Source organism: Arthrobotrys flagrans, assembly GCF_004000055.1.
Source record: "Arthrobotrys flagrans strain CBS H-5679 chromosome Unknown unitig_8, whole genome shotgun sequence".
Taxonomy (NCBI): domain Eukaryota; kingdom Fungi; phylum Ascomycota; class Orbiliomycetes; order Orbiliales; family Orbiliaceae; genus Arthrobotrys; species Arthrobotrys flagrans.
Window position 1 is genome coordinate 498,731 of NW_027137553.1, and position 13,280 is coordinate 512,010.

The 13,280-nt window shown below is 45.8% G+C and overlaps 6 protein-coding genes across 6 annotated transcripts; 2 read left to right on the forward strand and 4 right to left on the reverse strand.

Annotated features, from left to right (window-relative positions):
- Positions 1 to 330: 330 nt before the first annotated feature.
- DFL_006648 (uncharacterized protein) lies at positions 331 to 3,968 on the reverse strand (the record flags this gene model as incomplete). The annotated part of the gene is made up of 7 exons (XM_067636109.1): positions 331 to 910; positions 967 to 1,075; positions 1,130 to 1,611; positions 1,667 to 2,138; positions 2,192 to 3,115; positions 3,180 to 3,791; positions 3,887 to 3,968. 7 exons carry the CDS (start codon positions 3,966 to 3,968, stop codon positions 331 to 333), a joined length of 3,261 nt encoding a protein of 1,086 aa, XP_067487759.1.
- A 922-nt stretch (positions 3,969 to 4,890) lies between these two features.
- On the forward strand, positions 4,891 to 6,420 carry DFL_006649 (uncharacterized protein; the record flags this gene model as incomplete). Its single annotated transcript, XM_067636110.1, has 3 exons — positions 4,891 to 5,059; positions 5,136 to 6,178; positions 6,241 to 6,420. 3 exons carry the CDS (start codon positions 4,891 to 4,893, stop codon positions 6,418 to 6,420), a joined length of 1,392 nt encoding a protein of 463 aa, XP_067487760.1.
- Positions 6,421 to 6,499: 79 nt separating this feature from the next.
- Positions 6,500 to 7,423, reverse strand: DFL_006650 (uncharacterized protein; the record flags this gene model as incomplete). Its single annotated transcript, XM_067636112.1, has 1 exon — positions 6,500 to 7,423. One exon carries the CDS (start codon positions 7,421 to 7,423, stop codon positions 6,500 to 6,502), a length of 924 nt encoding a protein of 307 aa, XP_067487761.1.
- Positions 7,424 to 8,830: 1,407 nt separating this feature from the next.
- DFL_006651 (uncharacterized protein) lies at positions 8,831 to 9,487 on the forward strand (the record flags this gene model as incomplete). Its single annotated transcript, XM_067636113.1, has 1 exon — positions 8,831 to 9,487. One exon carries the CDS (start codon positions 8,831 to 8,833, stop codon positions 9,485 to 9,487), a length of 657 nt encoding a protein of 218 aa, XP_067487762.1.
- Positions 9,488 to 10,063: 576 nt separating this feature from the next.
- DFL_006652 (uncharacterized protein) lies at positions 10,064 to 10,567 on the reverse strand (the record flags this gene model as incomplete). Its single annotated transcript, XM_067636114.1, has 1 exon — positions 10,064 to 10,567. One exon carries the CDS (start codon positions 10,565 to 10,567, stop codon positions 10,064 to 10,066), a length of 504 nt encoding a protein of 167 aa, XP_067487763.1.
- A 1,777-nt stretch (positions 10,568 to 12,344) lies between these two features.
- Positions 12,345 to 12,914, reverse strand: DFL_006653 (uncharacterized protein; the record flags this gene model as incomplete). The annotated part of the gene is made up of 3 exons (XM_067636115.1): positions 12,345 to 12,449; positions 12,551 to 12,756; positions 12,854 to 12,914. 3 exons carry the CDS (start codon positions 12,912 to 12,914, stop codon positions 12,345 to 12,347), a joined length of 372 nt encoding a protein of 123 aa, XP_067487764.1.
- Between the last annotated feature and the right edge of the window lie 366 nt (positions 12,915 to 13,280).

The following is a 13,280-nucleotide window of genomic DNA, read 5'->3' on the forward strand; positions in this document are numbered from 1 at the left end:
ATTTGCGCTAGATACGGGGAACTAGTGAGTCACGGTTATACTCTTCTCCGCGAAGAAAGCAAGGGTTTGAATTCTATAGATCTGTGAGGTGATATTCAATGCAAATTCGAAGAAGAAAAGAAACTATTGAACAACCAATTGAAAAAAAAAAGTAGCCCAAATCCCGCGACGCCTGGTATAATGAATTGCTCACACAAGCTAGTATCAAAAAGCAGTCACTGCATGTCACCCGCAGTCATCATACAAAAGTGCATGAAGAACTAAACCCACAAGAAACTGGAAGAAGAAGAAAGAATTAAACGAAAAAGGCAATCAAAAACATGAGATCTATTACCGCCAACCTCCCGTATTCCCTGATGCGGAGCTCCACCGATCTGTACCAAATCCTCTTCGGAGTCCCAGATCAACAGGCTCTTCTTTAACCGCCATCCCTTTCCTCCCTGCTAATCGATTCGCGCAGCCGTAATGTACCACCTGTCCGTCTGGAAAGACGCTAATAACACTCTTGCCGAGACGTTTATGGCACACGGGGCATACTCTCTCTTCCCCGATCGCTACTGCTTTCTTCTTTGCTTCGGCGTTCAACTCCTCCCATCTAAATGCTTCGGATTTGTAGAGCTGCGCCATCACCCTGTTCATATTGACTCGAGAATTGGAATGTCTGATACGGTTCTCAAAGTAGTTTCCTAAGTCTGCGACCTTGATCGACTCTGGAATGAGTCTTAGTGATTCTAACGGGTCGACACGGGCGCCGTGGCGGGATAATAGATCAAGCGCTGGCGGCATCTGAACTTCATAGTTTGACGGTGGGTTAAGATAGAGAGAGAGAAGAATTGAGTAAACAGTCTCTGTTGAGGTTTCAGCAGGGTCAGAGGCCGGTGGAGAGAGCTGATGGATGCGGTTACAGTATCTGCTAACTGTTAGCATTTGGGTACTTTGAATATAATTCTGATGTCTAGTACTTACGCTTCTGCCTTGCTAAAGTCCTGCATCCTAAACACAAATATTTCGAGTGCCTGCCGGTGTTCACCGAGTCTGCTCAAGATTGAGGCCCGAATTTCGTAGAATGTTGGGTCTTAAGAGCAGTCAGTATAACTTAATCAAACTAGATATTACGTTTTGAACGTACCATCTTTAGGTAACCATTTTATGACCTTCTCAGGCCAATACTGGTGACTATCTTCTGTGAATTTCAACACCTTCTGCCCATACTCGTCTCTTTCTGCACTGCTGAGTTTCCACTGCCAGCCATCTTCTCCAGGTTCTTTATGTTCCTTCATTATCGTAAGATAACCCTCGATTAACCAGTTGTGGTAATCTGGCGAGTCATCTTTGAGCTCGTGAACCAAGTGTTCTGCATATCGAACACCGAGTTTTACATCTATAGATTTCAAGAAATCCAAGACTTTGTCTCGAGGTAGAGATTCCACCTGTGGTGTATCATCGACGAACACCTCCATACCGAGCTTCGGATCTTTGTGCAAAACCCACGTCGAATATTCAAATATCAGAGGAAGTTGATCCGCATGCAGCTTTTGTAGGTATGTGACTGTAGCTTGCGGCCCATGTAGGTCTGGCTCCCTGTCATCTGGGTCTTCTCGATCGCCGAAGCTGCACAATATGTTAGCCTTTCCCTCTAAACTCTACTCTAGATAAACTTATTTACCTCTTTAGCAGAACTAGTGCTTTGTCATGTAATTTCTTGTTCGCTAAATAATCCACCAACTCTTTAAACCTCCCCGTCTCCACCAACTTCTCGTGTACTACTTCAGGATCACAAAAGTTTTCAACGCGAACTAACGGTCCCACCAAACTCGAATTCGTGAACATATACGATCTTAACAAAGTCGTATCGATCAATTTGGCCATTTCCATTAAATTCTCAAGTTGTTCTTTGACGCTCATCTCCCCGCCATGTCGAGATGGGGGGAGTAAAGCTGCTACTTCGCTAAAATCGATGGCGGCGGACTTCGATGGGGCATCGCCGAATGCAAGGACAGTCTCGGGGCCTGGTGCGATGGCTGATTCGCCAAGGGCGTCCGGGTCCATATCTGGTTTCACGTATTTGAGAAGTTTGCGGCGCATTTCAACAAGATATGAGACCAAGCCTTGGACGGCCAGTTTGAGCACTTTACCCTCTATAATGATTGTTAGCCCTAGCTAGGAATGAGAGATAATCGGATAGTCATACCGAGCCTGTTTGTTGGGGGTGGAGGGAGTATGGCCTGTGCCGCTGGTGGTGGAGTGGCAGTCGCAGAGGGAGGGGCCGCAGCCTCGGAGTCTCCCTTCCCTGATCTCCCTGACTTGATGGATGCTGTATCATCTGCTGCAGCAGCGGAGGATAGTTTCAGTCTAGCCGGAATACCAAAATATGATGATCTCGGCGCTGCTACATCCGGAGTGGACGGGTGGTTCCCATTCTCTTTCGGTGGAGTACCAGGCGCTTGTTCCTCTGTTGGCGATGATTTATCCTCACCCTCGCCATTCTGCTTGGTTTCCTCTGTTGGCGAACCATTCTCTTCAGACTGTGATGCTTTGTCCTGCGGTGGCTCTTCCGCCGGTTCCTCGACAATTTGGTTGGAAATTTCCCCAGCAACCGCTGGAGGGTATAGTCTGATAACTCTGGCTGGTGGAGCAGCTACCTTGGCGAAGAGGTCCATCGAGTCCCGGAATTTACCCATCGAGAATAGTTTCTCCGCCTTGAGCATTTGGATTTCCTTGATCCGCTCCTCCTTTTCTACGAATAGTGCCTGTTCAATCTGCTCTAGAATACTGATCGCTTCGTCATATTCGCCCTTTGTTGTCAATTCCTTAACCTGGGTTCCATAATCCACCAATACCATCTTCCATATTTGAGTCGGAGATGCCAGATAAAATTGTTTGCCAGCGTGGGATAGGGCATGGTTATGTTGAGGTGTGTGAAGAAGCGTTGCGCCGGGTAGTGTGATAGTCTGTAGTAGATTCTGAGTATCGGGGTTACGTATTTGTAAGGTGTGATGAGGGTGTAAAGACACAAGGAAAGGATACGAGTATCCCAGTTGATCAGGGGCATGAGTCCAGGGTATTTGTTTTGACTCGAGAGGGTCGCCTCGGGAGGATATATACATTGAAGTCGCTGTAATGGTATGTTAGTTAGACCGTCCATAGCGTTTTTAGAGATCTCAATTTTGAATACTCACAGTCTCTAACTAGCAGTAATTCATCATCGCCTAATCTTGTGGCCAATGGATTGCGAGTCGACCAGCTAAGATACCCTCCAGCACCACCCCCTCCACCCGCCATAGGAATATCCTCGACAACCTCAGTATTCACATCCACCATAGCAAAACTACTCGACAACCCAGCGCATAACTTCCCTTCAGCGGCCCAAGTCAGACTCCTAGGCTGCGATAGCAAAGTAATCTCATTCGAATCATGAAACTCTCCATCCTTCCATAGATATAGCAGCAGCTTTCGCTTCACCACCACCGCCAGCCTCGATACAACCGACGGAACACCCGCAATATCTCTTTCCACACCACTCGTCAGCGCGAACAAGGTAGCACCTCGAGTTTTCGATAGCGTTTCTAGTTTCTCATACGTCGCCATGTCGTAGGTGGATACATAGCTATCTGCTAGAATAACTATGATCGAAGACTCTTTGATACACCCCATCTGGTTTATCGGACGTTTTGTAAACCCCTCGACCTCACGCAGACATTCAATGTCGATTGGCTCCGTCGGGGTCGTGGGGTTTGAGACTCGATAGATACGTAGCGTGCCATTGTTTAAGCCGACGAGAAGCTTCTCACCTGCGAAACGAGTCAGGAGTTAGAGTCAGTCGTGTCAACCGTATATCCCAACAGCAGCAGAATAAGAAACTGAGGGACAGGAGTAAAGTATTTACCGTAGGCTAGAATACACTCCTGACGCGACCTATCCTTCGGACTTAGCTCTCGAATGGAGCGAGCGTGAAAGGTGGTGAGCATGGCTCCTTGCGCCTGAACGGGAGTACCCTTGATTCGGGGATTCTCATGGATAGATGGTCTACCGCGACATCGGAAGGGGGTGGCAAGGTCGGGGTATTTACGTGTTTGACGTTGGGGACGTTGGAAGACGGATCCTTAAGAGTGTCTGTTGGGAGGACTGAATGAGTGCAGTGCTGGCGATGCGGGTTGACCTCATAGTGTCGTCCCCACAACTCGCTCGCTCCAGCAACACGCCTAGCAGCCCGACCATATGGATGTTACCTATACAACCTGCCCTAGCCTGGATTATTACACTTTTAGGTATAAGGAATGTACGACTTGGTTTATTTACGAAAGGCCCTTCTACGATTTAGATTAAACCACAAGTTAGATGTATTATCATCAGCGAATGATAATCATTAACATCTCGATGGAATTCTTGAAAATGTTCTAAGACAAATCTATTTTATGATATCTTGAATTTCGATTTATCTCGCACTGGACTGTTAAGAAGATTTCCTACAGAACAGAGAAGGCTATTTTGTTAGAACATGCATGGTCTCGGAGCATACAAAGAGGTTCAAGTTTAGAGGTTCTCGAGGATGCAGTCGGTGAGGACATGTGCTGCCTCGTAACATCCAAACCTCGACCAGTCTAAAAATGGTGAAGTGAAACATCGTCTCTCTGGGTTTGTGTTGACGTGTTGGGCAGTCACTCTGACAAGAAAACATCACGCGGGCACCTTCCAGACCACACGAAGGAGAGATCGAGTTAGCCTTGTGGAGCTCATCGTCATCTAGATCCTCGATGGATAGATCTTGCGATCTTGCTTTTCGAAATTTTTTTAACTGCCGGCTCATATCTGTCGACTATATATAATGCAGTTGCGGGTCTCGCAAGATAAAGGCTGAATCAGTATCACTGCTACACATAACCTCATTCCATGCCATCGCAGCCACGACCACGCTCTCCAGCGTTTAGACTCCCGATGCCTGGCTCGGCAGCGTCTTCATGGCCTGTGTATAAGGCTCGTTTCTCAACGCTTCTTAACAATATCCGCGGTTCTTTCGCTGGAGCCGATCCGAGAGTTTGTGCTGCATTTTGGCTGTTCGGTATGAATACACAGGGGTTATGTTAGGTCGATATTTATGTTGAAAGAAATATGGCTAACAAAGACGATTTTATTAGGTTTGATAAATAATGTACTCTACGTTATCATATTATCTGCAGCACTGGACCTCGTCGGTCCTGATGTCCCCAAAGGCGTCGTATTACTATTCGATGTTATGCCTTCGTTCCTAACGAAACTTATGGGACCATATTTTATACACCTGGTATCATATCGAGTCCGTATCATCAGCTTCTACTTACTTTCGACATGTGGAATGATCGTAGTGGCATTTGGGGATTCAATAGCATGGAGGCTATTCGGTATCGCTATAGCGTCTTTATCATCCGGAGGTGGAGAGATGACATTTGTATCCATGACACATTTTTACGACCATTTCTCCCTAGCGATGTGGGGTAGCGGAACCGGTGGTGCTGGGATTATTGGAGGGGCGTTTTATTTGGCGTTGTCGACTTGGGTAGGGTTGAGTGTGAGGAGTACTTTGATGTTAAGTTGTTTTCTACCTATTGTTATGCTGGTGGCTTTCTTTGGGGTTTTGCCGAGGGATGTGCTTCCAACTGGGGTGGAGAGGGAGGGTGCCAAGGGGACGTATGCGAGTGTGCCCGGGGAAGAGGAGCAGGGGCTTATGGAGGAAGAGGATGAATTGATGAGAAGCTCAATGTATTCGAATGGATCGGTTTTCACGGCTGGCAATGTGAAAGGGTCGACGATTGGGGGGGCCTGGAGGTCTCTGAGAAACAATCTTAGACGGATGAAAGGATTGGTAGTACCGTATATCATCCCACTTCTACTGGTTTATATCTCGGAGTATACGATCAATCAAGGAGTAGCGCCGACATTGCTATACCCGCTTAACGAAATGCCGTTTAAGAACTATCGAGACGCTTATCCGACGTACAATACGATATACCAAGTCGGAGTCTTTATTTCGCGGAGCAGCACGCCATTTATTCGGGTTAGGCATCTATACCCTCCGAGTATCTTGCAGTTCGCGAATTTGATGCTCTTGACGGCACATGCGGTTTGGAATTTTATTCCGAATGTTTGGTTTATATTTTTGATTATATTTTGGGAGGGGATACTTGGGGGTTTGGTTTATGTGGTGAGTGCTATGGACATCTGGATTCTACAGAGGTTTGAGAGAGAGTGCTAATGGTGGATTAGAATACCTTTGCCGAGATAACGGATAATGTGCCGCATGAGGATCGTGAGTTTAGTTTGGGAGCTACGACTGTGAGCGATTCGGGTGGCATATGCATTGCGGCGTTTATTAGTATGGTGTTGGAGACTTGGCTATGCTCGTATCAGGTGCGGCACGGGAGGAAGTATTGCAAGTTGACGTGATCACTGTAGAACTGAGTACTCGGGCCTTCAAACGTTCTCCGCGTGTATATTACCACTTCTAAATTGAAATTAAGAGCGCTTAATATACAAATGAATCCTTCGCAGCTTCATAATATACACCTTTAAAAATAAACCGCAATCCAACCGCCATCATGAGCGTCGAATAGACACTCACCCATATCACATTATTACCTGACGTCGTAACGCCCAGCTGCCTCTGATGCTCGATTAACGACTCCTCAAAGTTGACCAATGCCGAAAGTTCGTTAATATAATCACCTACAGTCATATTTACATCGAACTTGAGAGTCCCCGAAATGTTGGTACAAACCGAATCTCTATCATCCGAGCGATACAATGTCTCAATAGCCCGGATATTGACCTTTTCGCCTTCACCCTCTGTATATCGTACTATTGGCTCGTCTTTAAAGAAAAAATAGTCGAAAGGTTTTATGAATCTGCATTTGGGGTTTATCCATTCCTCTGCAAACCGCATTGGTGTGCTTTTACTGAAGTCCCAGCGGCCGCCCCATCGGTCTCTTGGGTCTTTTAGTTGGATTTTTCCGGGATAGAATTTCCCACTATAGCCGCGTACGAAGGTTTCTAGGTGTTCTACAACTCGATGTAAATGTGGTCGAGGTCTGTTTTTTAAAATCGAAGATTGCCATAATTCTTCGTAGAATGGGTTGTAGTTTTCGTAATGGGATTCGAGAATTTTGGGGGATGTTTTGAGGAAGTGACGCCAGAGTTTACAAACTAGGGAGAAAGTTGGGTGGTCTTTCCAGTCTGTGTGTTCGAGGATTTGGAGGTGGATTTCGGCGGGGAGAGTAGGGAGGGGTTTATTATTTGGGGGTGGCGGGTGGGTGAATTCTGGGAGTTGGTATGCTGTGTTGGATGATGTTGGATTTTTTATGTCCCAGCTGAAGTCGGACCAGGAACCTTCGGGTTCTGGGTCGGGGTTTGGGGCCGATGATGGCCATAGGAGTTTGAGGAACCTTTTCATGATTGTGTATAAAACTTCTTGTTCGAGCTCCTCGGATACTTGAGCATCTGGAGGCGAGTTTATAGGTTTATATAACTTGGGGAAATCTTGCGGCCACATACACAGTAACGTTCCTTGAATGACGCATGAGTCTATAACAGCACAGTGCGCGTTAGGCTTAGGAAAAGGCTGGCAAATCCTCGCCTGTCTAACAAATAGTGGACCATATATCGGAACCTTCAAATCCAGGTTTCGGGGATGCAGTGTTCTATATCTCTAAGTAGCTGAACGCACGAGTTTCAAAGTGGGAACTTTCATGTCTGGACCACCAAAACGCGACATGTAATTTCTAAGTCCTTTCCGAAGTTAATGTTTCGCGAAGTCGTTCAATCTGTATACCTTAAGTACTATTTTAGGGTTGATTGATATGTAGATTCCGGGGGCAGGGCGGTTTTTCGACCTCCAACAATAGATTATATACTTTATACTTAGGTACTTATATATACATGATCGTGATACGATTAATATCTTAACACCAATAATGTATTCGAAAGTCCATACGATATCTACGCGCGCCTCCGTAACTCAGCTTCAAGAGCTTTCCCGAGAGGAGAGTCCGGTCGCCGAATTCGTGAGTGGCACGATCCATCAATAGTCCTGTTCCTTCGTCCCAAATCCCCATCAATATTGCCGTATTCAGTTCGACGTAGACTCGCTTCCCCTTGCCCCGAAAACAAGTAGCGTACTATATATATTTCACAATAGAGCCCGCGCCGCCAATACCAGAATGAGAGGATGAGCAGAGAGAGATGATACTGAACAACTTCGACTAAGAATAACGAAATGTCAGGTCGGAACAGCAGTCCTATGTTATCGAAAGCTGGTCAAATACCTATCCGGGAACTTTGAAGATGTTATAGCCCATCAGCCAACAAATCTATTCACACTTTTCAATCATGGATTTGTGTTTGAACCGCAACCTGCGCTGTTGCCATTCAAGCCGATCTTAAAATCCCAGAAGACCAAGCATTGCTGTTAAGGGCCGGAAGTCACACGGAGATATTACACCAAAGTAACACCATCCTTCGGAAGGATGGGATTAGTCGCGGCTTAGCATCTTTGAACTCTGTAATTGGTGTGGAGAGTGAGGAAGAAAGATTGCAGGGGGCTCCGAAACACGGTAGTAATGCTAGTAGTGATTTTCAAAGGTCGCAGGACCGAACTCCGCGGCAGTAATCTACCCACAAATATCGAGGGCTTCTGGGGTTTTAATCGACGAGGATAAGGTTTTAACCTGCGCTCATAAGACGACCGGGTCAAGAGGAGTGGCAGTATGAAATATATTGTAGCCTCGAACTAAAATCGGGGAGAATTGATGTGTAACAGCTGGCAGAGGGCAGCTTTCCGGGGTCGGTAGCCGCTAGTATTATGGCGTGGAACCATGACCAAGATGTCGCTGTGGCACCCAGGAAGCCTTCAATGACGCGGGTCGAGGATATAGCAGTGCTGAAGTTGGTTTCACCTCTCGCTGTGGGAAAACCTGTTGCCCCCATTTCCCGAAAGCGAGAATGGATTGATAACGAAAACCTTGGGCAATACCAAACTACGATCTTGAGTTTTAACACGGAACTCAAGAGTCACGATGTCAAAATTACTACGTGTGGCTGGTTGAGGACGAAGAATTGGTGTTACGGGAGCGAATTCGAAACCAACGTCAACAATTCAAGACCTAACCCACATATTCACCACAAGTTCATCAGACACGGTCGTAGGGACACCATCGGATACAGTATTGCGTGCACTGATGGGAGCAGCGGTGGTATTGTTATGATCATAGGAGATTTTATAGGGGTGCACCAAGGTGCTATATATGACGAGTATTTAGGGCCCCAGGGGTGCGAATTGAAAATTACGAGTGACTCTTTGTCACGGGCAATCGCCCTAGACTTACCCGAGGTCAATAACCTCATGAGAACAAACGTCTTCCAGCATTTCAATAGCGAAGAGCTGAGATTCGCATGGAAGGAGTGTTTGGTGGACTTAGAGGCGGATTATTCTCAGTTAGATGCTCCAGAATTAGAATAGGTCCATGCAGTATACCAGTGGTATGGTATATTCAGGTGTATTTTGGAACCTTATTCGTTGGTATTCTGTACCAGGGACAGTCGGCTTAAAGATCAAATTCGATCGATCAGGCACCGTACTAAGTCAAATATAAGAAAAACGTAAATACGGGCCTGTACTCGAATAAGACCGGTGTGTTTCAGGGTCTCTTTGTGGATTTTGTATGAAGTCTACCCCCCAAAACCGCCTTGGAAAATATATATATATATATTTACAAGCGTGCTTTCTGATATTTGAGTTTTGATGGTATGGCTTTCTTGCATTCGAAACAGCCATACATTGGTGGAAGCATTGAACCTGTTCCTGGATCGGTTTGACTCCGGAGCTCCAATCGATATCCCTTTCAGCCTGTTAAGTTTCGGTCCGTGATGTATAAATTCCGAGTCCATAAATTCCTTTTCCCACTCACCGCCCAAGAGCTCGAGGGTAGGAAAACTTCAGGAAATATGCAGAGGCAAAGCAGTTCTATATCAGGGTATCATTACGTCATATATATCATACAAACTTCAACATCTTAATCCATAGATAGCCATTATACTACTCCTTCCCCTTCTTCCTCTTCTTTCCTTTCCCCTTCCCTATCCTCTCCTCCTCTTCCTCCCTTCTCAGTTTCTCAACTTCAGCTTCCAAAGCCTTAGTCTCATCATCCATCTCCTCTTCAACCTCTCCATCCCTCTCCATATCCTCCGCCGCCTTCGCTGCACCCCCATTCTTTGCTTTCCCCTTCCCACTACCACCCAAATCCACCGTTTCGGCCTTCTCTTCTTCCATTCTATTCGTTAAAAACGTATTCATCTCTGCCTGAACTTGTTTGACCGCATCTCTTAAGGACTTTAGGTGGGCTCTTGTAGCTGTAGCTGATGGTGCTGTGTGCAGTGCCTCTGGTCGGGAGGATTCGGATGGGTCATTATGGTGGTGTTTTGAATGGGAGGTTGAGATCTGAGGGGTTGGTGGTGGGGGGAGCGGGATGGAGATCCTGTGGGTGGTTGTGGGGTGGTTGTAGAATACTGTTAGGGTCGGGGGATGGGTTGATGATGACATCTTTGGAGACCCTGCCGAGGAGGTGTAAACTTAGGGGGCTATGTAAATGGTCCCCTGAATTTGAAGGGGGGAGTTCTTTGGGAGGTGTGGTTATGAGGTGTAGGTGTTTATTGTTGGAGGTGAAGTTGAAGCTTGAAGCTTGGGGCTTGGTTTGGCTGGCCGGGGGTAAATATGCAACAAGTTGCAACACTATTTTTCGATTGAGTGGTGAGCCACGTTGGTATACATAAGAGGACAATGATATTGATGGTCAGTTATCGAGAAAGAATTTTTTGACAGGTAGTTATAGAATATTATTGGAAAGTACCCCTTGTTGGAGCTGTTCCTCGTATGCGGCTTAGGCTATGATATCTAGTTCTGGTGTTATTTAATGTATTGGATTCGAGCTGCCAGATACATTATAGTGGTACTGACTTTGCACCAAGGCGTTCTGGAAAGAGTAAACACCGATATCAGGTTTGCCATTTAATACTAGTTGCTAATATATAGTACCACCGTATAGCGCAATACTAAAGTCTACTAGTATCTATAGTGCGATACTACAGTACCCGACCCCCTTTCGAGACGAAACGAAAACACCACGCTAAGCCTCCACATGATCTGCGGCATCCGCCTTCCAAGGCTAACGTTGACACTAGCCACAAGGCCACAAGGGGCGCTATTATCAAGCTACTTCATCCAGAACTTCCTTTAACAGAATGGCTAGGCACCTACTTACTAGATCATACGGCAAAAAGGCGGCTTCTACTTATAATGGGGTTCATGATTTTTCAATTAGACTAGCTAGCAGTAACAAAAATGACTATGATAGGAACGCTAGAGAGATAAGTACATGCACACCATACACGCTAATTTTTAAGGAAATTTAAAGTCGCTTTTCCCTCGTACCTCCCTTCTATTTCCCCGATTCCGGAGGTAGTTTACCGAGTATCTGGATAAAACATCCCAGGGGGGATATCAAGCCCACCCCCCGGCGCTTACTCTAACTTTCCTCTCCCCTGAGGACCCGCTACCCGGGGAACTGTTCAAATCGGAAAATATAATAGACCTGCAAAAAGATCAAGGAACTGTGAAGGGAACCAAAAAAAGAAACTTCCCACTCTCCCCACTCCCCACCCACCACATCCCGCACCTCCCACCAACCGCCAGCTCATCGCTCCCGGCTAGTCTTTCCCACATACTCTCCTGCATAAACCAGTGGGTCCAAATTTTAACTCCTGTTCCAAACCAGCAGGTCCACTGGAAAGCCCCCCAGCCAACTAGCGTTCCCGTAGTTCCTGCAGATCGGGATTTCGGTAAAAAGAGATTGGAGATTGGCGGATATGCAAGGACAGAAAAAGCGGCTTGCAAGAGAGGGTACCGGTACCTCGAGGAGGGATAAAAAAGAAAATATATAGAGGGAAAAGAAAAAAAAAAAAAAAAAAAAACCGAAATGCAAGATAGCGGGAAGTCGCAGAAGCGAGATGAAACAATTGTTTTAAAACCAGGGTTTCTTTTGAAGGCTATCAGAACAAAAAGCTTATTTCAACAATTGAAATTTTCATATTCCCATGCGCATGCAGTTACCGTTATTTCCGCCCCCATTGCCCTCCCAATTTCCGCCGAATAAACACCGATTACAAAAAAGAGGAATGAAATTGTTGTACAAAGGAAAACGAAGAGGGTATCATTTTTGTGTGTTATTTTTTGAAGGCATTTGTAAAGTCTCTACCATCGAGTTTTATGGTCGATGGTTCCCAGGGAGTCGACTTTTAGAGAGAGAACGTCGTGATTCTTTTTAATAAGCATCAACATCCTCGTCGTTCACGATTCTCAAGGTTTCTTCAAGAACCAATAAATCGCGTTCGATCATTTCAGCCCAGTTCTGGACATCGCCGATTTCCTGTTGTTCCCAAAAAGTCGCCATAATTAGCTTTTACTCAATTCTCCCAAAAAGTCCACATATTTTTGAACTTGAACTTGAATTTGAATTAATTTTCTTACCTTGAGTCTCCCCCTCCCGTTCTCAGCAAGCGCACTCCACTGCCTCGAAGTCTTATTCATAGCCTGCGTTCTCGACTTCAACTGCTTACTCTGAGTTTCCAACGCATTCGCGTTTGAATGGATATTCGAGATTCTGTCGCGAAGGTCCATGTCGAGAGATTCACCGAGGACGGTGATTTCGTGGGTAAGGTGTTTGCGGGCTTCATCTGGAAACGTGGGAATAATGTAAGTTTCGGCTAGGGTTTTTTTTTTTTTTGGCCGGAACTAGCTAAGGTAGCTAGTGGGGAGTAGTGTTGGACTTACCAGCGCGACGAAGACGCTCGTTGCGGGCTGCTCGCTCTTCTTTGATCATACGGGAGGCCATTGTTATAGTATCTTTCCTGGGATTTGGTTGGAGAAGATGGTGATGAGGAAAATGTGAGAAGTTAAAAAGGGTGTGCGGATGAGAAAGTTTTATAGACGCAGATCAAGGTTACACACTCGTAACACGAAAGCAGTCAAGACTATTTCCGAGCCAAGTGGAGCTTAAGAAGTGATAGTGATGATAAAGTAATATAATATATAAGCTCTAAGCAAAATGAAGCTCAAGATAATACCGATAATGGTGATAGATATATGAGGAACAGGTCAATTGCGAAGCTAGTCTACGAAGAACAAGAATATTTTTAGGAAAGAGAGAGAATCTAACCCTCTCCTCCTCGAGAAGGTATATTTATACCCCCCCTCGGAC